Source organism: Xiphias gladius, chromosome 23 (assembly GCF_016859285.1).
Source record: "Xiphias gladius isolate SHS-SW01 ecotype Sanya breed wild chromosome 23, ASM1685928v1, whole genome shotgun sequence".
Classification (NCBI taxonomy): Eukaryota; Metazoa; Chordata; class Actinopteri; order Istiophoriformes; family Xiphiidae; genus Xiphias; species Xiphias gladius.
Genome location: NC_053422.1, coordinates 18,601,500 through 18,622,679, shown reverse-complemented (window position 1 = coordinate 18,622,679; position 21,180 = coordinate 18,601,500). Strand labels below are relative to the sequence as shown.

Sequence of the window (21,180 nt, the reverse complement as noted above, 5' to 3'; positions counted from 1 at the left end):
CTCGTGAACGTGCACCCCCCCCCCCCCTTGAACAGGTGGTATTCATCAGTTTGAAAGGAGCTATTCAGGACAAGTTTGTGCAGTTAAGAGAGTTTGGTGAGTCCGACATGAAACACTCACAAGAACAATGTCTCTATGTAGAGACATTGCGTGAATTTGTATTTCTTTTATAGACTTTTCAAAGAACATAAAGCATGACTTTTTCAGTCACTAAATGTCAGCCAAAGAAAAGAGAGCCTACTTTCAACCCTGTGGTTGTTTCATCCATCAAACACTCGTCCATACACTTATCTGGCAATGGCTAAGTACTTAAAAGCTGCCCTAACCTTCAATTAAGTGTCATAAAATGGTTTTTAGTAAGTGAGTGGGTATATGCCTATTTATGCTTGTGCTTCTGTCTGTGGGCACTATAACTGGATCACATAGGATTTTCAAATAAATGGCAGTGTTATCCTGCTAAGAGAGCCGGATCCAATTTGTAGTGTTGGACAATACAGCACAGAAGCATCAAAAACTTAAGATAATCGCAGTGAAGTATTTGAAATTCGGGGTTAATCTGCTTTACTACAAATGACAACATTTACTAATCTGAAATGTACCGATGCAGTAAACCCCACCCATGCCCAATCCTAGGCAGAAAGAAGTTTGGAGAATTACTCCACAAATGCTGTTTGACTCAGGTGTGTTGTGCATGCCTGTGATTAGCAGCCAGATTGATGACTTAAAGGAGGAGCGGTGGCCCCGCTGTGTTGTGCGTGCAGGCGGAGAGAAGCCAGTGTGCGTGTGATGATGAGGCCAGGATCGTGCGGTATTGACCAGTGGATGTCACGTCGTGATTAGTAGGAGATATCACACTTGCCGGGCTCAGATGCACATCGATCCTGGAACCTGGGCATACCCTGTCAATGGGGAAATTTTTATCCTCATCTCCTCTCCTCTCCTCTCCTCTCTTTTCCTCTCCTCCCCTTGCCTCCTGCTATGTCTCATTTCCTATCCCCCTTCCTTCACTCATACCTTTATCTTTCCTCTGCTCCCCTCTTGTCTCTCCTCCTCGCCAATCCTTTTTTGTCTTTTTTTCCCTCTCTTCTGTGTCTCCTCTGTTCTGCTTTCCCATTCCCTCTCTCCTCCCTCCATCCACCCTCATGGATCAAACTCTTTATCTGGCCTAAGTCACAGCCTGCAGGCAAGCAGGCAGTCTCTACAGAGGCTGGAGCAAAAGACCAACAGCTTCAAACATCATTATATTGGGCTGGCATGACGCATGTCTCACACTGATAGATGAAAACACTGGCCCCTCAGACACCGCCTCTGTATGGACATGATGAAACACAAGCAGGGCAGTCCTTCTGTTTCAAAGCCCACTGCTCATCATGTAAATATTGCTAGAACACCTCCTGGTGTTGTAAAGTTTTGTAGAAATTAGGAGTACTTTTGCGTTCTGATCCATGCAAAACAAAGCAGTCGGTTTCTCTGAGGGAAATGTATTTTCTTTGGCAGCTATCCTGTTGGATCATCTGTTATAAAATCAGTCCAGAGTAAATCTGGCTTAGAGGAAACATGTGAAGCCAGGTAACAAGAATACTTGCAGCCATAACAGAGCAGGAAAACAAATCATGCAGGCAATGAATCATAAGTAGTAAGTCTTATTTGGGCTGTTTCATGTCATGTTTCATTTTTATATGTTTCAGTGCTACACATGACAGTCTTACTTGGATTAATGCTCACACACACACACACACACACACACACACACACACACACACACACTCACATACTGCCTTGATGCTTTTGTGCTTTAACTTACAGTATCTCCCTGTAGCCAAAGACACTACGTCTGTCTCAGAAATCTGCGACTTGCCCTTTTCCTGATTCTGTCAGCGTTTATCATTTTTTAGTTGACAAGTTAGCCAGAAATTTGAATGGAACAGAACAAAAATGTAGGTGTTGTTTCAGGGCTGCCAGACCAATGTGGAATTATCCATGGACTAATGTATGATCAGTCTAGAGGCACTTGTGTCCCTGCATCCAGCCTGTGGTACTGTAGGCTGTAGCCATGGAGACAGCAGCTTTAACCCTGTCTTATGTGACTGCAAGTGGCCAAGGATGTACAATTAAGCAAATGTTATAAGTATTCATCTCCCAGCTGGCTTTAAATATTTCAGAAGGGAATAAACTACTTCATATATATTTATCATTGAGAAAAACATTAACCCTGTGGATTCATGGAAGTAGATGAGTGTTAAGAAAAAAGCAGCACTGAGAGAGAAAGGAAATAGCAGCCTGAGAGAAATGCAGCAAGGGAGGCAGCACAACATCTATTGAGTGTGTCCAACTGAGTGCTAGCCTAGTTTGACTGTAGACAGAGAGAAATGTTCGCAACAGAGGGGGCTCCGCATAGTCCACGGGTCTGTGGAGATTTGCTTACAGTGAGGAGATGGTGGAGGTAAGATGGCTCAGAGGATTCAGGCTCCACTGAACGCAGGCTTATGTCTAATAATCAGCAGGGAGGGACTCAGCATGGTCCCTCGGAAAAAAAGACAGGGGGAGTGTGATAGAGAGAGACAGAGAAAAACAGAGCAGAGGAGAGATTGAAGGCAAGGAAAAAGCAAGTACAAGATCTAGAAGGAGTTGTGGGAGTGAAAAAAGAGAGAAATAGACATGTCCCCGTGGCCACGTTACTTCTCTCTTGCGATGGCTTTTATGCATATGAGAAGAATTTAGATAAGATTTTGCTGCTTTACATATTTTCACCCCTATTAAGTCTTAAAGTCATGTGGAATATTGTTAAGAAAATGAATTATTGACCTATAAAATGAGACTTGGCCAATCCAAACTTTCAAGGTTATCTGATAGAAATCTCATTAATGTTGTCTTAGTTAAGTTTTTTTTTTTCTTCTTCTTCTTTTTAAATTTGGATGACATTGTTAAGGTTGTAGTAGTTTTGCAGAATGCATTTTACAGTCACATATATCTCAGGGCCAGACTGATAAAACCCGCCACTGATGCTTCAGTGATTTTTGCCAGCTGTTCCAGATTACAAAGTACAGTCATTTATGGCGCTTACTGGCATCATCATCAACAGAACATCCTTGTCCATTAACACGGACTGAACGCTCACACATGCCCACATTTGCCTCGTAATACATCAGCAGTGATCCAAAGCACAGCCACGTCATGTTACTCTCACTCCAGTGATGCAGCATTGGCTCGTTAATACCAGCATTTCATCCATATTGCGGTTGTCAAAACATGGCCTAAACCTATGTGTGTTTGTTTGAGCCTGTGGGTGTGTTTGACTGTGTGAATAGTGGCTCTCTAACCTATGCGGTGGTCATCATACCCCCAAGGTCAAGCTTTTTTTTTTTTTTCTATCAGCCGTGAATTATCTCCACAAGCCACTCCACCATTCCGAGGGCCTGAACCGCATGCTCATTTAACAGGTGTCTAGTGAGGGGGCAGCGCGGTCGAGGTCGGCAAACAGCAGCGCAGAGGCGGCTGCAGAGGGACGCAACAGCATTTTAGCAGGGGCCCAATGAGTGATTACCTCGGAGCCCCAGTCATAATTCAGCGTGACCTCAATCTGCCAGCAACACTATGGTTTGATGGATCTGCTCACAGTTTTGGTGTCGGGTTTTCGCATGTCAAACACAGGCGGATAATGATAGGGCTATCTGTTGCTTTTACATAGTAAAACATGGTAGATATGAATGTGACACACGTGTCGATTGTGTTGCATCCTGCTCCTTCTCTTTAACTCATCTGGATGTTGAGTGAGGAATTGTTCACGACGTAGATGTCAGGGTAGATACTGAAGACAAAACAATGTGACAAATGGTTAACCTCCATCATGATGATAGCTGTCATCTGTTGGTCTTCTCATTATTGCCGCAGCTTATCAATCAGAGTCAACACAAATACACAGCACTTACAGACACACACGTATGCGCCTCCCAGTGTGGATAATTAGTGGATTCCCTCAGTGGGGGATAGAGCCTGTGCTCTTCCCTCCTCTCTTTCTGACCTTCCCCAGCGAGCTTCCTACCACATGGGGGCTCATCACACACAGCTCTAATACATATTTATCGGTCCGGTGACAGCTCATGTGCGCTGGATTTATATGTTTCTCGACGAACAACAGTAAAGCCTCAGTCACTCTTCCTCCCTTTCATCCACCAAAGCGGGAGATAAATCCAGTAATGCCGACCTGGCTGCAGCGTCCTCAGCAGTTGGCCATCTGTAGGTTTGGGTGTGAAAACAGAAACGGGGCCAAGTCTAGTTGCATTCAAGCTGCTCTCCTCAATTACGACAAACGGATTCGATATAGGTATGTCTGTCAAATCACCTTGGCAATCACAGGAACTGCTCTGCTAGCAAACGTTTTCCTACAGCAACTTCTGATCGAAGACAATTAGAAACTGGCTTTGGCATGGCTGGCAGCATTGGGATTCAGGACAGACTCCCTGCGCCATGACTGGCTCTGTTTGTACAGCGCAATGTGAGTTGTGAAGAGAGGCCATCCCTCCCTTTCCTTCCCCACTAAAGAGTGAGGGGAGGGAAAGGGAGGGATGGCAGGATTAAGCCCCAGCCCCCCTCTCTGTGTCAGACCAGCCATCTTTCATCTTGCGGCTGCCCCTCTAATGCTTTCAAGTGGGCGAAACCCTTGACATCTGCTTCCACTCCCTGGGACACGGCACAGGCCACCGTCCTGCAGAGACACACAAGCACAGGAGAGCTCGAAGGGCAGCATCAGCAAGGCCACAGAAAGCTGATAGTCTCATCCACGTAGAACGAGACACATGAAGCAGAAACACAGAAAACAAACATGATTTCTTTCGCTGAGGTTACATTAAAAACTTATATTCAGACATATATTGAAATCTACACTGTCAACAGCCACTTTAAGACCCAAAAATCATTGTTCAAATATACAAATTGTGGCTTATACCATTAAGCACACTCACCACAGAAACATTTCACAGTTCACTCACCCAGACACATTAATTCCACTTACTACTCGCGAACAAATAAATGTAAATAGCTCTGTAAATAAACACTTCATCTTCGCCAAGAAGAAATAAGCCCCCCGCCGCCTCTGATTAAGACTACCAAAGTGATATATCTGGCACTTAACTCTGCTGTTTACCTCATAAACACAAAGACTTCAACACAGCCACCCACACTGACGCTGAAATATCACAAACTGAGAATGTGTGCCTGTGCGTTTCTCTGCTGGTCTTTGCGGCTTCAATGTAGAATCGTCTAATGACATGTTTTTTTATGCGTACCATTTCGGGAGCGTTTCATCCGCTGTGGTTTTCAATATCGTGAGTTCAGTGGAATCCCTTGACTCTGGCAGTGATAGTGCCATGAGCAATAAAGTAGCATGGTCAAGTGACAGGGGCATCGCCTCTGATTTTCTCTGAGATTGGTAAAACAGCACTTGTGAATTTGAAAAACCGTTTCAGGGGGACAGACGAGTGGTGCTGTCAGCACAGAGATAGCAAAGTAGTGGCGGTGATGTGAAGAAAGCCTGCCCAAGACAGAGAAAATGTCGTGTCACCTCCACTTTAACGTCTGTAAGGAGAAATTTTTCAAAAGTTGACACAATTCAATTATATCTGAGGAAATTTGTGTTATTTGGGATCTGTTTCTTGTGGTTAAAATTCATTTTAGATTTCCCTCATATCGCACTGCAACCGAAATGAAATTTCATTTGTGAGAGCACCCCATGAGACTCGAGATTTGTTCGCCTTGGTTTCTGTAACCCCTCCACCCCCCACCCACACACAAACACCAAACACCTATGTAGATTCAGATGGTCCGTTGACTCTTAGTGCAACATGTGTCTATTTCTGTATACCATAAGCAGGAGACTGCGGTGTTCTGTTTAGTTTGGTCTTCTTTCATTGTGTGCAGTGTATTGTGGGGTGAATATGTGCAGCTCCATTACTTCCGCAAATGTAAGGAGTGGGAGTCTAGTTTTATTTATAGCTATACACCCACAAACTCCTTTCGAATTTAGTGATCTTTCAAGTTAAAAAAAATGACTTTTAACTTACAAGGCATAACTGATGTAGAAGTACTCTATGTGCGCGCGCATGTGTGTGTGTGTGTGTGTGTGTGTGTGTGTGTGTGTGTGTGTGTGTGTGTGTGTGTGTGTGTGTGTGTGTGTGTGTGTGTGTGTGTGTGTGTGTGTGTGTGTGTGTGTGTGTGTGTGTGTATGTGTGTGTGTGTAATGACTGCAGAGAGGAGCATCTGGGTCTATAATTGCTGTGTTTGAGGTTCATCCAATTTCAGCTACCTTGAAAAGTACATTAACAGGAGGAGGGCATGGTCACAGAGTTCATATATTCAAGAGCACTTGAATTGAACTCTTTCTGCATTTCATACAAGGAAAGGAATTAATGTTTGGTACTGTATAGTCTGTTTTGCCAGTTTTGATGCATCCACTATTTTTCAACAAAGCCTACAGAGCCACATGGGCAGCATCTGCTCCGGATGAACATACAGGGACTATTACCGAGTGAGCGTATAGAGATGGATGGAAGAAGGGAAGATGACAGACAGAGTGCTGATTCCCTTCTCTGTCTGCGAGCTGTCTGTGAGACAAGGCCATCTGCACATTCATTATCACAGCCATGATTCCATTATTGTTCTGTTTGGCAACAAGGACTTGTTCTGTCTGGCCTTTGTTATTCTTATCAACTGTGTAGCTGACAGCCCCCTTTTGATCACGGCAGCAACGGAATTAACAACTATCATGTATAATAGCACATAACTGAATTATCCTCTGTAATACAACGACACACTAAATATCATCCTGTCTCTTCTTCCTGTGTCCTTGTGCAGGTCTGTTCCACAGGGCCATCATTCAGAGCGGGTCAGCCCTCTCCAGCTGGGCGGTGAACTACCAGCCGGTCAAGTATACACGTCTCCTGGCGGAGAAGGTGGGCTGCAACGTCCTGGACACCTTAGACATGGTGGACTGTCTGAGGAAGAAGAGCTCCAGGGAGCTGGTGGAGCAGGACATACAACCAGCGAGGTACCACGTGGCCTTTGGACCTGTAATCGATGGCGATGTTATCCCCGATGACCCCGAGATCCTGATGGAACAGGGCGAGTTCCTCAACTACGACATCATGCTGGGGGTAAACCAGGGTGAAGGGCTGCGGTTTGTCGAGAACGTGGTGGATTCAGAGGACGGCGTGTCTGGGAATGACTTTGATTTCTCCGTCTCAGACTTTGTGGACAGTCTGTACGGGTACCCGGAGGGCAAGGACACACTGAGGGAGACCATTAAGTTCATGTACACAGACTGGGCAGACAGAGACAATCCAGAGACCAGGCGCAAGACGCTCGTGGCTCTGTTCACCGATCACCAGTGGGTAGAGCCATCGGTAGTGACAGCTGATCTCCACGCTCGCTATGGTTCACCCACCTACTTCTACGCCTTCTACCACCACTGCCAGAGCCTGATGAAGCCTGCCTGGTCAGACGCCGCCCACGGGGACGAGGTGCCCTATGTTTTCGGAATTCCTATGATTGGTCCCACTGACCTTTTCCCCTGTAACTTTTCGAAGAACGATGTCATGCTCAGTGCTGTGGTAATGACTTACTGGACCAACTTTGCCAAGACTGGGTGAGTAAAATTAAATCTTATTTTTCATCAGTTATACTAATTGGGAATGGGTATCATTAGGATTTTATTAAAACCGGTACTTCGTATACTAATTGGTATTCTTAAGCTAAAGTTAACACCAGTATTGAAACTGTTTGTTTAAACTGTTGGTACACCTGATATTCAGTGTTATCTTGACTTGAGGTCGACCTGGTGAGTTATTCTGGGCAATGGTGCTGCTTGTTAACTCCAGCTGAGGGGGGGTTGACTGGCTGCTGTGATCGTAGGTGCACACAGCTGTTATAAACACAGGGTTTCTTTATTTTCTTTTGGTTTGCTACAGTTAGCTCACTCTTCAGAGTACTTTAACCTGTCCACTACACAGTCCACAGAGTGTAAATTCATGAGCAACGTAGTCTCGCAGTGGTAACACTACGAAAAATGAAAAGGCCAAACATTAAACAAATAAATGAATGCCGTTCATATACTGATAGCAGTACTGACTGCTGCTGGATCTGATCAGTATTTTGGTTCTGACCAATCAGGAACCAGTACCAATGTAAAACTGGTCCTTGGTATCCATCCCTAATCCTCATTTAGATCAGACAGGTGTATGATGCAACTAATGATAGTAGCAACACAACATATTCACACATATCACTTGTTAATCTTATAAATGAGTTAAACACCAGTACTTTAACATTAGTAAAACCAGTGATCACACGATTACAAACTTGCTAAGTTATTAATAGTAAGTAACATAGAGACGTCCTATCTCAGTCCTATTAAAAGCACTTTTGTGCCACAGAAAAGAAGCTGCATGAAAAAGGAAGCCCTACAATAGATAGTACTGGACAGAAAAGACATTTTTCAACAGAAATTTTTTCCAGAGGTGTTTTTTGCCTGGACTTCCTGGGTCTCAGTCTGAAAACCTGAGACATATTGAATCTGAAGAAGATTAAATGTTCCTCCAGAATGTGTGCTGTGCTATTCATGCTTTACTGAAAGTTTGGGCTGGGGATGTGTGCATAGCTGTCTGCTTTTCTATATACTTCTGTGTGTATATGTATGTTTGTGTTTGTGTGTGTGCATGTGCGCTGGGCTAGAAATACTATCTATGCTCTATTGTACCGAGGCCCAAAAGACACAGAGAATTATCAGGGAGGCATATCAAACTCTTGCCTTTGGTGGTATTGATTCCTTCAGCCTGGACCCAGTCGATCACTCGTGGCCTGGGTGACTCCCGCTCCCCCCCATGCTCAATTTCACCCCCACCCATAACAAAGCCTGGCCCTTTTGTATGACTACTAGTAATCATTTCTAACAACTGAAATTTAATTTGACAATCCCTGTTACCAAAGAGGTATTGATCCTATCCTGAATGGGATGCAGTCTGAAATCTTGTTCTGTTTTTTATCTGTCTCTATATCATCTGCTATCCAATCAGGTGGCATTTACATCCAGTCGTCTGGCTGATAGGATGAGCCCCGGGCTGCCGCCTGTGCTAGATCCTTGAACTGCTAATGGCATACTAGTGCAGATGGACTGATGTAGGCTATTTTGGCTCCTCAAGGAAAGCACTGAGGTCCATCAGTGTTGCTTGGACTAAACAGCTGTCTCCTCTGCCTGGCAGCCATCTTGTGTCAACACATACAAAGCTGCAATTTGTAGATACAGATGGAATTTATTGCTTTTTCTTCCAATAATATTATCTGCTAAAAAGAGAGAATGTGTTTAATTTTAATGAAAAAGTTTGAGGCCTTAAGGTAACAATGCACAGCATGTACGTACTGAATCACTCTGAACTTGGATCTCGCCATGTCAGTGAAATAAATTCTGATGGACAATGACAGCTTTCCCATCTTACCTACAGCCATTCAGATTCAACACAGTGCCATGAGCAGTGAGCTTGCTGTATCCCTAACCTGGCCATCACCCTCGGAAGCAGCTGAAGTCAAAACAACAAATTGCACTTTACTGCTGACCCCATATCAGTTTTGTAGATTTCCACGACACTGATTCATCAAGATTTGAAGCAGAACGGCGGGAGGGTAAACTGGCTCTATGTACATGTTCGCCATGTTGCCAGTAGTATCCACCCTGTAGTGTCACCTTGGCATTTCTCCAGACAAGGGGATTATAGACAGACCACAATTAGGCACTCAGATGGTTAAGAGTCTGGGATTAGATCCCAGGATAATAAAAAAAAGTGTGCTGTTCCAAAGGGTAATTTTACTCAAGCCCAATTAAAGGAATCTACCATAAACTCTTCAGGGCTTCAGGGTTGAGGATGTGAGATATTTCCCATAGATTCTGAAGTTCATCCTTCTCATCCAGACCACACTAGGGGATATGGATCTTTCCTCCAACACCACCCAACCCAGTCTGGCTCTAGAGGACAACCTTTTAATTAAGACCCAGTTGAATTCCATTTGCCTTCGTGGCCCATCCTATATCTGTAAAGCAGCTCTCACTCAGCTTCCAGATGTTCGGAATGAACTGACCCAGCCTGTGATTCCTGCCCCTATCTCTAAGTCGGTTGTAGAAACATGTGTGACATGTTGTTGGGACACTTGTCCTGCATGTCTACAGTGTGTATCATAGCAGCACCATCACCCCAGCCCTCCTCCCAAAAGCTCTTCCTGTCCCTGGCTCTCATGTGTCATCTTTACAGGGTAAATCCCTACCCATGCGTTTTTTTTTCCTCCATCAGTGTCAGTGAAGCATAAAAGCATACACAGAGTGCAGGCTGTCAGATCTTCTTAGTGTGTGTGTCCTCATGTGTGTGTGATTGCGATTGTGAGAGTGTGTGTTTACATTACGAGGTTGTTCTTTCCTGAGAGTTAGGGATGTTTCGGAGCCGCGGAAGTACTCATCTCAGAGATATTTTTCTGGCTGCAACATTTGTTTTACTATTTACAGGCAAAATTGTCCATGTTTTTATTTCTACGACAACTTCTTCCGCACAGTTTCTCAAAACTTTTGCCGCAAGTCCACATACTACGACTTCTACACCTACTCTAACACGAATGCAAGCACAGCAACGGCATACACAAACACACTGGCAGACCAAAAGACAGAATGATGAAAAGCTCAGAAAAGATCAATCATTCTATATCATTAGTGCTATAAATATGTTGGTCCATCTTCTCTCTTTTTTCCTGCTGGCTGGTGCTTATTTCCCCTGTTCTGTGTGTGAGCTGTGCCACATGCTGTGCTGGGCCTTGCTTGGTAGTTAAAGGAGCAGAGCGCTGTCATGTGCTGAATTTTTTCCCTCATTCTCCTCCACTGCTCCTCCATCCTCCTCTCTCTCATTATTCTATACCCGAAAAGAAAGTCTACTCATGTATTACATTCACAACAGGAGCTAAAATATGCGTTATTGATTGCTTTGTCTTTAGTGACAACGGCTGCCGACCAAACAAATTTAGATAGAAATAACTACAGTGTGTCTATAGTGAAGTTTAACAGCCAGCAATTTGATTTACAACCCTGTTAGTTAATTTTTTTTTTTGTTTTCCTCCCACTTGGCAATCGAACAACCCTCCTCTGTAGCGTTAACGACAAGTATACATCAACTGTCTCTCCCTTCTGAACTCATTCACACACTGCTTGAGCTTTTTTTTTTACCCCAGCTGTCTAGCAGTTACATCACTCATCCCTGATCCCCCTCCTTGCCCTTTCTGCAGATTATCCCCCGTTCCCTTTAGCTTCCTCAACTCAACCTTTATCAGGAATCTGTGAATGCTCGGCATTGTGGAACAGTACAGCCCCAAACAGCCACCTACCTACTCCATTAAATAGACACTCACTTGATAGGAGATTTGTAGCCAATATCCTGATTTGCATTAGAGAAGGTAAGGAAGTGGTGTGGCTTGTTAAGGGGCCTAGGTGCCATTGATCGGTGTCCATGCTGTGCACTGAATGTAATGAGGACAGCAGGGAGAGGAGGTGAAGAGGAAGTAGATCTGCATGTGTACACCCATAAGTGAGTGGCTGTTGGATTAAAACTGGCTTTAATACTAATGATATTAATGTTGAGTAATCAAAAAAAGCAATTTAGAAGTGGTCGGAAGCTGCTAATTGGTTAAAAGAGAGAGAAAGGGAATGTAGGGAAGGTGTTGGAAGAGGGGGAGGTGTTTTGTTTGCTGCCACTCATCTGATCAAACAAATCAATAGCATCCATAATAAGGAGTGGTGGGGGAGCTGTGTCCTCCAACACGTCTGCACGCTCCAAAGTCACAGCGCCTCACCCTGCATCATTTAGCCTGCTGAACTGAAGGCTGCCATTAAATATGAACCACGCATCACTCAGCCCTCTGCCCCAGCATGCAGCAACATGAAGGGTAAAAGAGCACAGCCTGATAATTTGCCCACTCAGTGCTGAAGTTGCCCCCTACGCTGTGCCAAGACAGAGTCTACAAACAGAATTAGATTGAGTGTATTTATTAAAAATGTACACAGAATGTAATGAAAAGGTGTTGGGAACCTTCTGTTGGAGTGAAAATTACAATTAGCTGCTTACTTTTTGTTACCTGGTAAGTAGATAAACAACTGCAGGGGAGGAATTTGTTACACAACAGTAAAAAACAATAACTAAAAAAAAAAAAAAAAAAAAGGGCTTCAACTTTGCATATTTTAGCAGCTTAGCAAAATGAGCATCAGTGCCACTGAATTAATGCGTGTTCCTTGTTTTATATTGAGAAACTACCTCAGCTGAAGATTCAGAGACCTTGAGTGTAGTGAAAATAGATTCTTGTCTTCCGCCTTAGGGCACCTAAACGTGTCTTTTCAGATTTGGTGATGGCTAGGTCTATGATCATTCAAGCGCTTCAAATTACATCAGGATGAAAAGGGGAAGGAGGTACATGGGAAATGAAAAAAGAAAGAAAATGATATTCATTCTTCCCCCTTATCTACCGTTTACATCAGTGCTTGCAGATAGGGCTCGGAATAGGTAATGAGCTCAGGCCCTGTTCTGCCACATGTGTAGGTAGAGCTGAGAGTCGTGTCTGTCATCCAGGAGGCACAGCGTCTTAGAGAAGAGCTGTTTAACACTTACAGAAGGCTTTTTTTCTTAATTCAGTCTGGAGAGGGTCCTTTTGTGAAATGTCACGTCTTGTGTTCAAGTGCTACACTTGTGTGGACCAGAGGTCATTACACCATGATGCATCACGAATACACACACACAAAAAACACGCGCGCCCACACAGACACACACACAAACTCACAGTCTATCGTAGATACAAACACATGGGACCACTTAAACACGCATGGCAGGCCAAGGTTAGCAGAGGTCAGCAGGTCATCATGAGGGGAGGGGGGGGGGCTGAAGAGGAGATGACGGTGATGGTTTATAGTACCACAGCCATATGAACACATCAGAGGTAATCTGAAAGGCCATTAAAACGCCCGCTTTTATGGGTGTAATAATCCCTCTGCTCTGCTTGGGAGTCAAGCCACTGCTCCAATGACCGTCCGGATTAAGAGGGAGGTCTGATAGGAGGCAGGCTATCAGCCGATGCAGGGGAGCTCTGAGAGCCCAGCAGGACCACAAACATCACATTATGCCAGAGCTGTTCATACAAGTGATGACGAGGCGTTTGCTATAGAGCTGAACACATACAGCAAGCTCAGGAAGTGTTTGGACAACGACGTACTGTTCAGCGTTTTATCACTAGACTGTTATAATATTTGAATGTGAAATGATACGATGAGCCCAAGGTTCGAGTGCAGAGTGTCAGCTTTAATTTGAGGCTGTTCAGGCACATCAAATGAACAGACAAAGCAAGTCAGACTTTTTTTTTGTACTTGCACCCCCCCCCCCCCCCTCATTTCAGATTCCCAGGAGTTTTCTGACAGGTTAAGATAATGTTCAATAAGTGTTTTCATTTTTTTTTTAAATCTTTAATGAAAATTGTTTAATTTGCAGGGACTTCTAAAGGTATTTGGCCCATCACAATCAGAAACTGCTGTTATCTTTTCATCAATTTTCTCTTTCCTGCCTATTTGATTTTTTTTCTTTGTCTGTATCTTTGAGTATTCAACTGTGACTAGTCTCAACTGACTTTTTAGTCATTAAATAGTTTCAAATACCAACTAATAGGAGCCTAGAGCCAAAACAAAAGATCTCTGTTCCCACACTCATGGTGCTCACTGTACAGATTAAGACATTCTGGATAGTAAAGGTAGAACAGCTTGAAAGTTTATTTATTTATTTATTATCTACAAAGGGTTGACTGTATTTTTTTGGGATTTTATATTTTTTGTGTTCAAGATTGAGAATATGCTATCAATAGTGTACATTAACAACACACTCAAAAATTGACCGTATTTAGCATGCATTCTGTCCATTTTTAGAATATTATAATTATTTGGTCATTTTTCTAGTGGTTACATACTACATATTAAAAAGCTACTTAGAATCATATGGATTTGGGGCACTGCCTGTGACTGTGGCTGCAAAGATAGACTGTGTACTTTGCTATTGTTTTCTACTGAGTTAGTTTTTCATGTTTTTTTGTCCTCATATTCAAACAGGGGGAAAATGACACTTATCTGTAAGATTTTCAACCAAAAGTGCATATCATTAGCTTCACTCTCGCAGTATTGTATTGGATTAAATTGTACGGGTGTTAAACAGTTAACCACCTGTAATTTCTGCACACAACTGAGACAGATTGCTTCCTGCAGAAAACTGAAGCGACAATTATAGCACTTTTTTACCGTGTGGAAAACACAGCAGCACAGCACTCAGTAAACATTATAAAGTGGATCTGACTGCATTGCATCACACAGCACCCAGCAAGCCTCGCCACATATGGAGAAGGGTTACCTAGTAGCTCTCACCACACTGAATAGCAGAAACTGAGCTCAGATCACTCCCTCTGACTCTACAGCTCAGGGCAGGACTTCAAAGCCAGCATGCAGCCCAAAGTTGAGTAGCAGTGGTAGAAATTGTTCAAAGGAACGTAGCCTGTTTACTATTGACTTTGCAACAATTACCCAAGCATATGTGTGTGTAATTAGATAAGGCAGCCAGTTGTTCTCTAATGCGGCAAATCAAATTAACTAAAGATGCCACATTGATTTCTTTGTGTTCCCTAAATTATTCATCGTCACTTGCACTGAACCAGCCAGCCAGCCACCAAAGAGCTTTTCTAACTCCTCTGCACCATCACTCCTTTGCTCCCTGCACACATGTATTGTTTGTAAGATCTATCCAACTACCTTTCCAATATTTGTGCTATCACAATTCACCAAATTGACCCCTCCTGAATTGAGAGCATTGGCAGGGTTATGGAAATGCCTGGAATTCCCATTAACAGAGATTGCTCTACCTCCATCACTGTTGTCATGTGCGTGTATTTATATATGTGTGTGAGAGGCGGGGGGGGGGGGGGTTGCTTGCACGTGTGTGTGACAGCACGCGCAGGACTGCTGTGAGGATTCATGAAGCACGGAGACTGCAGACAACCAAGTCTCAGGCTGCTTCATTGACGTCCTGTTCTCTGGCATGTTGCACACAGGGAGATCAATATGACCTTACCTCCACCACCCGCTCCTTTGAAACTTAATTACTGATATTCAGCTACAAAGTCATCATAGTCTGGCTGTCAATATTCATTGGGGGTCATTACGGGCCTAATAAAAGAGGTTATTTACGGGCTGCTCTGCTGACACCGGCCCAGGTCCAGGGATTCAGCTCCAGCCATCTCAATTTGCTTTACCTCTCTCTCTCTCTCACTTTCTTTCTCTCTTTCTCTCTCCCTCTCTCACCTCTCCCAGAAGCACTGACCTGAAAAAGAAAAATTGACAGCAGAGAAACGAACAGGAGAGAGGATGAAGGGTGAATTCTTCTGGCGTGGCTTTTAATTCTCTTGGCAGTGTTTGGGGGTTTTTCAGCCTGTGCCAAAAAAACACTGTAGCCGCCATATCCCCAAATCCCCAACTAAATTTGAACTTTGCTTGCCACTGTCATTGCAATCAGACCCGCAAAGGAATATTTCATGACATTTAGAGAAATGTCGCACATTTCCTTGCCTCCTTGCAACAATACAGCTTTAGCTTCTTTCCTCCAACATCAGTTACTGTGTTTTCAAGGCTGCAGCACTATTCTTCAGGTTCTTCCAAAGAAAGTAATTTTATCAGTACCAAAAGCAATACCATGGTATGGCAACAAGGCAGCAAGGAGTTGTGTGATTGTGGGAGATTGCTATATGTTAATTCATTCAATAAATCAATAGCTTCACTGTAATTGAAATGGTCAGCCATCCGATGTTGAAGCAATGTATCGAAAACTGAAAAAGTGGAACAGTGAACTCTGTAGATCAAAAGAGGTACTGCATCCAGGAAAATCTGTCTCTCTCTCTCTCCCTCACACTCAGTGTCACACACTCTCACACATCCCCTTTGTCTATCTAACATCCGTACATCCAAACACACACATGCACACACAGCTCTGCAGTTCCCTCTTAGTCTCTTGATTAATATGGTCCACTTTACATCAGTACACTGGATGCCAATGCACACTGTGCAACCTTCCCTGAGCAATTAGTGGAGGGGCTCCACCAGCATTGGATTATCAACAACAAGATGCCTCCTGACGCGAGCCCTAAAGCCTGCTGACTTATTCATATGTGTTTACTTTAAAAGCCTCTGCCCTGGTTTTTTGTGGGTGGGCTGCATCAGAACAGAAATAAGAACAACATCTGGGGGGGGGGGGGGGGTGTCAGAGAGGCACATTATGCCCACAGGGAGGTGGCTGAGAGGGGAGAGGGAGTAGTTCCTGAGGCATTGAGCTCTTGTGACAGAAATAAAAAATGTGTATGTCTAGCGTTGGGAAAATAAGTTAATGGGAAAAATCAGTGTCAGATGATGCAGTTAAACAAAGTGTAATACATACCACACCTGGATCAATTTTTAACTGTAATCTGGTGGTTGCTGTTGTGGGTTTTTGCATTTGCTGGTGTGGATTTCGCTAAATTCGCTAGTATTGTAAGAACCCCTTTCCCCGCCTAAAAATAAGATGTGACTGATACTGTTGTTTTCTTTTTAGTATTTCTATGTGCTTCCTATCCCCAAATGAATGTCGGAGCATGAAAAATTAAATATATGTGTCTCTCAAAATCATTTAACACTATCACGTCTGTATCTTCTCTGCCTTTAGAGATCCCAACAAACCGGTTCCCCAAGACACCAAGTTCATCCACACAAAGGCCAACCGCTTTGAAGAGGTGGCCTGGTCCAAGTACAACCCCCAGGACCAGCTGTACCTGCATATCGGCCTGAAGCCACGTGTGCGCGACCACTACCGCGCCACCAAAGTGGCCTTCTGGAAACACCTAGTGCCCCATCTATACAACCTCCATGATATGTTTCACTACACCTCCACCACCACCAAAGTGCCCCCGCCAGAGACCACACAGAACACCCTATCCACCAAGAGGCCCAATGGGAAAACCTCCTGGCCATTCAACACCAAGCGGCCTCCCATGTCTCCAGCCTACAACAGCGAGGACAAAGACTCTTGGAGCGACGATGAGGAGACGGGACCGCTGGTAGTGGAGAATCCACGGGACTATTCCACAGAGCTCAGTGTCACCATCGCTGTTGGAGCCTCGTTGCTTTTCCTCAATGTGCTGGCTTTCGCAGCTCTCTACTACCGCAAGGACAAGCGGCGGCAGGACTCTGGCCATGGGCAGCCCAGCCCACAGCGCCAGACCACCTCCAACGACATTGGCCACCACGCGCCTGAGGAGGAGATCATGTCACTGCAGATGAACCAGACGCACCATGAGTGCGAGGCGGGGAACAGCAACGAGGGGGCACTTCGCCTGGCCTCACTGCCTGACTACACGCTCACTCTGCGACGCTCTCCGGACGACATCCCCCTTATGACCCCCAACACCATCACCATGATCCCCAATTCCCTGGTGGGCATGCCCAACCTGCACCCCTACAACACCTTCACAACCGGCTTCAACTCCACCGGCCTGCCGCACTCCCACTCAACCACCCGCGTATAGCTTTAAGAAGGCCAGGGGCAGCCGGCGCAGGCGGGAGGTGGGGGAGGTTTGGGGGGATGGTGGGGGAGGAGGAGGAGCAGGAGGACGAACGAACGGAGGAGAGGATTGTGTTTTATAAATATCACAGGGAGGGGGAGGGCTGCGAAGGGGAGGGGAGGGGAAGGGCAGGAGTCGGATTAAAACGTGAAGAGATTTAACTAGACTTTTAAAACGAGGAGAGTTGCTGAGAGCTCTCTATGGATGTCAAGTTGTGCAGAGCTGCCAAAATCAAACTGCTTCCCTTCTCCTGATCAGAGGAGGGGGTCTTTCTGCAGTGTTTTTTTCTAAAATAATCATTTTAAAAGCCTTTTTAAGCAGACTGAGGAGATATCAACACTTTTTTTCTTGAATTCATAACAAAAACAAAGAAAAGTGCTTTTTATTTCCCATCCCTTCCTCCTGCGGGAGACACATCTAGAACAATGGCCTCTACGTCGATATTTGCGAAATGTTTTTAATTGCTTATTTGTTTTGTTTTACGTTTCAATGCCTTACAAAGCTTGTTCTTTTTTGTCATTATTTCTATTCCCTGTGACTATTCCAAGTGGAGTGTGTTACAAGCAGATGAGACTCAAAGATGAGAGACTGAACCCAGGACGGGAACCTAGAGGATATGCAGATGTAGAGATTTTACAACCATTTTGGGCAACTCATTTTTTTCTTTCTGTTGCGTACCAACACAACAACAGCCACACAAATGGTGTTATCTTTTTTTTAGCTCGTATAGAAATGATTTGTCTGGGACAGCTCTTGCTGGGAGATGAGAAGGCAGAGATAAATACTATGTTACTGTGATTGTTTTGTTAAGAAAAAAGTGCATCTTTTACAGCCAATTTATCTGTTAAGCTATCTGATATTATCTCCACAGAGTGTGCACGTACACATGCTGCTTAGAGCACCTGTGTGTTTGTGTGCATGTGAAAATGATTTCTGATTCCTTGCGTGCAAGTGTGGTTAAGAGGCTGAGATAAAGGAGGAGACACATTGTCGGAACTTGCAAGTGCAAGAGTGTTGAGTGAGTGAGTCTGTATGTGTGTGAGAGTAAGACAGTGACAGAGAGAGAGAGTGCGTGTGTGTGTGTGTGTGTGTGTGTGTGTGTGTGTGTCCGTGCACCTGTTTTTTTTGTTTGTAGGTTGTATAATGTGGATTTGGGGGGTGGAGGGGGGGTTGGGGGGAGGGGGGCTGAGTACTTTCTCATGTTGTTGATTTTGGTTCACCACCAGTAGTGTTTCTGCTGCGTCTCTGGGTGTCTGTCTTTGCAAAATAGCACTTTTGTTATTTTCAAAGTTATATATGTCTAATTTTGCTTAAAGATTACAGAATAAATCTATTATTTTATGTGTAAGAGAAAAAAATAGCTAAAGATTCAACTGAACTAACTGACATGATTCCATTGACTTTGTAAGAGTTCCTCTTCGAAAGCAGACAGTGGCCTGTTTGCACTGAATAAACCTACATCAGTGCACACTTGTATTTCTTTGAATATATATATAAATATGGGCATACATACATATATGTATAGGGCTTCTATGGAGATATCGCTCCCACTTACAAAAGAAAACACTGTTCAGACTGAAGAGCACCAACACAAATAATTTCTATGTATTGTTGTTGTCATTTAAAACATCCCAAGCCAAGACAGCTCTAGGTGTCTTTGTAAGAGCTCTATATGTATATTTATGTATAAAATATTTAATATTTATTTATGTATACCAGATGCATACATGCTGATTGTGCCATGTGCCAAATTAAAACTGTAAAAAATGAATATAAAGTTTCACTAAACTTTTTTTTCTCTCTTTAGTTTTTTTCCTCCCTTTTATGACTTTTTATTATTTCCATTTTGAATGAGTTAAAAAAGAAATATTGTTGCAGCGAGTGCAAGTCTCCCCCAAGGACTTCCTCTTTACCTCCTCTCTCTCCTCCTCCTCTTCCTCCTCCCTCTCTCCCTTTCTCTCACTGAAACCTTTGAGAAAAACAGGCTAACAGCTTGGGGCCTATCATGCATAACTCCTGATTTTACTGTAATTCATGCAAAGTAGTGCTGCAGCGATGGGAGACTGTGAAAAGATTGCCTTGATGTACTCACATTGCATCCTATTATATGTTATTCTTGGGGAGAAGCTGGAGTTATTGATTCTGCGAGTAAAACTGACAATTTTCATTAAGTATCTTGACATAGCACAGATTGTCTCCTGCGTTACAGTGAAGTGCAGTAATGCGACCGGGCCAATGGATCCTAGATCAGCTTTGCAATTCATACACATTTCATGCACATAGACTTCAACGTTTTTATGAAGTATCCCATTACAACTTGCCCTGGTATTTAATGATTGGAGACGCAGCAAAGCGAGAAGCACAGCCTGGTCAGCTCATCACCGATCCTGCCAGTGGCAGAAAGAGAGAAGAGGTTATTTGAGGGAAATTGGGTGGAGACTGATCTATATGAGTCATCTTGTTTTTGCTCATCCTGTCTTATATGGGGCTCACCTCCGAATCAGCCACCGTCTTCAAATGAACCGCAGCCGCTAAAGAAACAAGCAGTTGGCTTCTACCTAGAGCTGTCTTATACATACAGAAACATTTAATAATGTCTCTGTGATTGTGCTTACATAAAAAGTAGACTATGCAAATAGTCAAACTTGTTTCAGAAGCAATAATATCAGCAGGACCTTGTTTTCTGGCAGAAAATGAAAAAAAAAGTAGAGCATCAATGGCATTTTGATGAGCAATAATATTTTTTTAAATACTCCTGATTGGAAAATGGATGTGAGCCTCTTTTATTGGAATAAGTCCCTAAAGGATTGATTAAACCAAATTACTGCATACCTATTTTGGCATCTAACCTTGCTAAGGTTTGGTTTTGAGAAACAGAGATTTCTGCAACCATCCAAATATTATAGAGGTTAATGGAATTCATTTGCAGTGTTCACAGCATGACATTTTAAAAAATAATAAAATGTGAAATCTATTTCTGGATTTTTTTTTTTTTTTTTTTTTTTTTTAAAGGTCCTTGTTACATTTATTTGGACTATTTCTTAAGTAGAAAGTAGTTCCAATAAAAACTGTTTACAGTGAGGTCTGTGGATTATTTATAATAACTGGGACTCTGTTTCAGAAAGGACAAGTAGCTGTTTTAAAGCTGCTATAGTCAATGTTTTTATACTAACAATGGATCAAATGACTACTCGTATGTGAAAGTGGGTCACTCAAAGGACAAACCCACAGATAATTATCACCCGTTGCTGCAGTCCACCTGAGCTCTATGGAGCATTCTAGCGTCTTTCAGCTAATTGTTTTGGTGTTTGTGCCTACAACTTTAATGTTTTGTTCACTCTCTTCGCTCTCATTGTATTGTTTCCAAATGCAGCAGGCAGCTCTTTTCAGCAAAAAAGCTCTACTCCAAGTGAAATCTAATGTTGCTCTGTGTTTGCTGTATGTGTAAATAAGCAACTGTTTGCTAACAAGTTTGTCATATTAACTTAAAGGGTGATG

General features: G+C 43.5%; 1 protein-coding gene across 6 annotated transcripts in view; it reads left to right on the top strand.

Moving 5' to 3' along the window:
* The window catches only part of nlgn3a (neuroligin 3a), a 90,834-nt gene extending 73,188 nt beyond the window's left edge, over positions 1-17,646 (top strand). For all 6 annotated transcript variants that reach the window (XM_040119942.1, XM_040119941.1, XM_040119940.1 and 3 more), the window contains 2 exons: positions 6,850-7,639; positions 16,788-17,646. In XM_040119942.1, the coding sequence (XP_039975876.1) occupies positions 6,850-7,639; positions 16,788-17,646 (1,649 nt within the window). The remainder of the gene's footprint in view (positions 1-6,849; positions 7,640-16,787) is intronic.
* Positions 17,647-21,180: the final 3,534 nt, after the last annotated feature.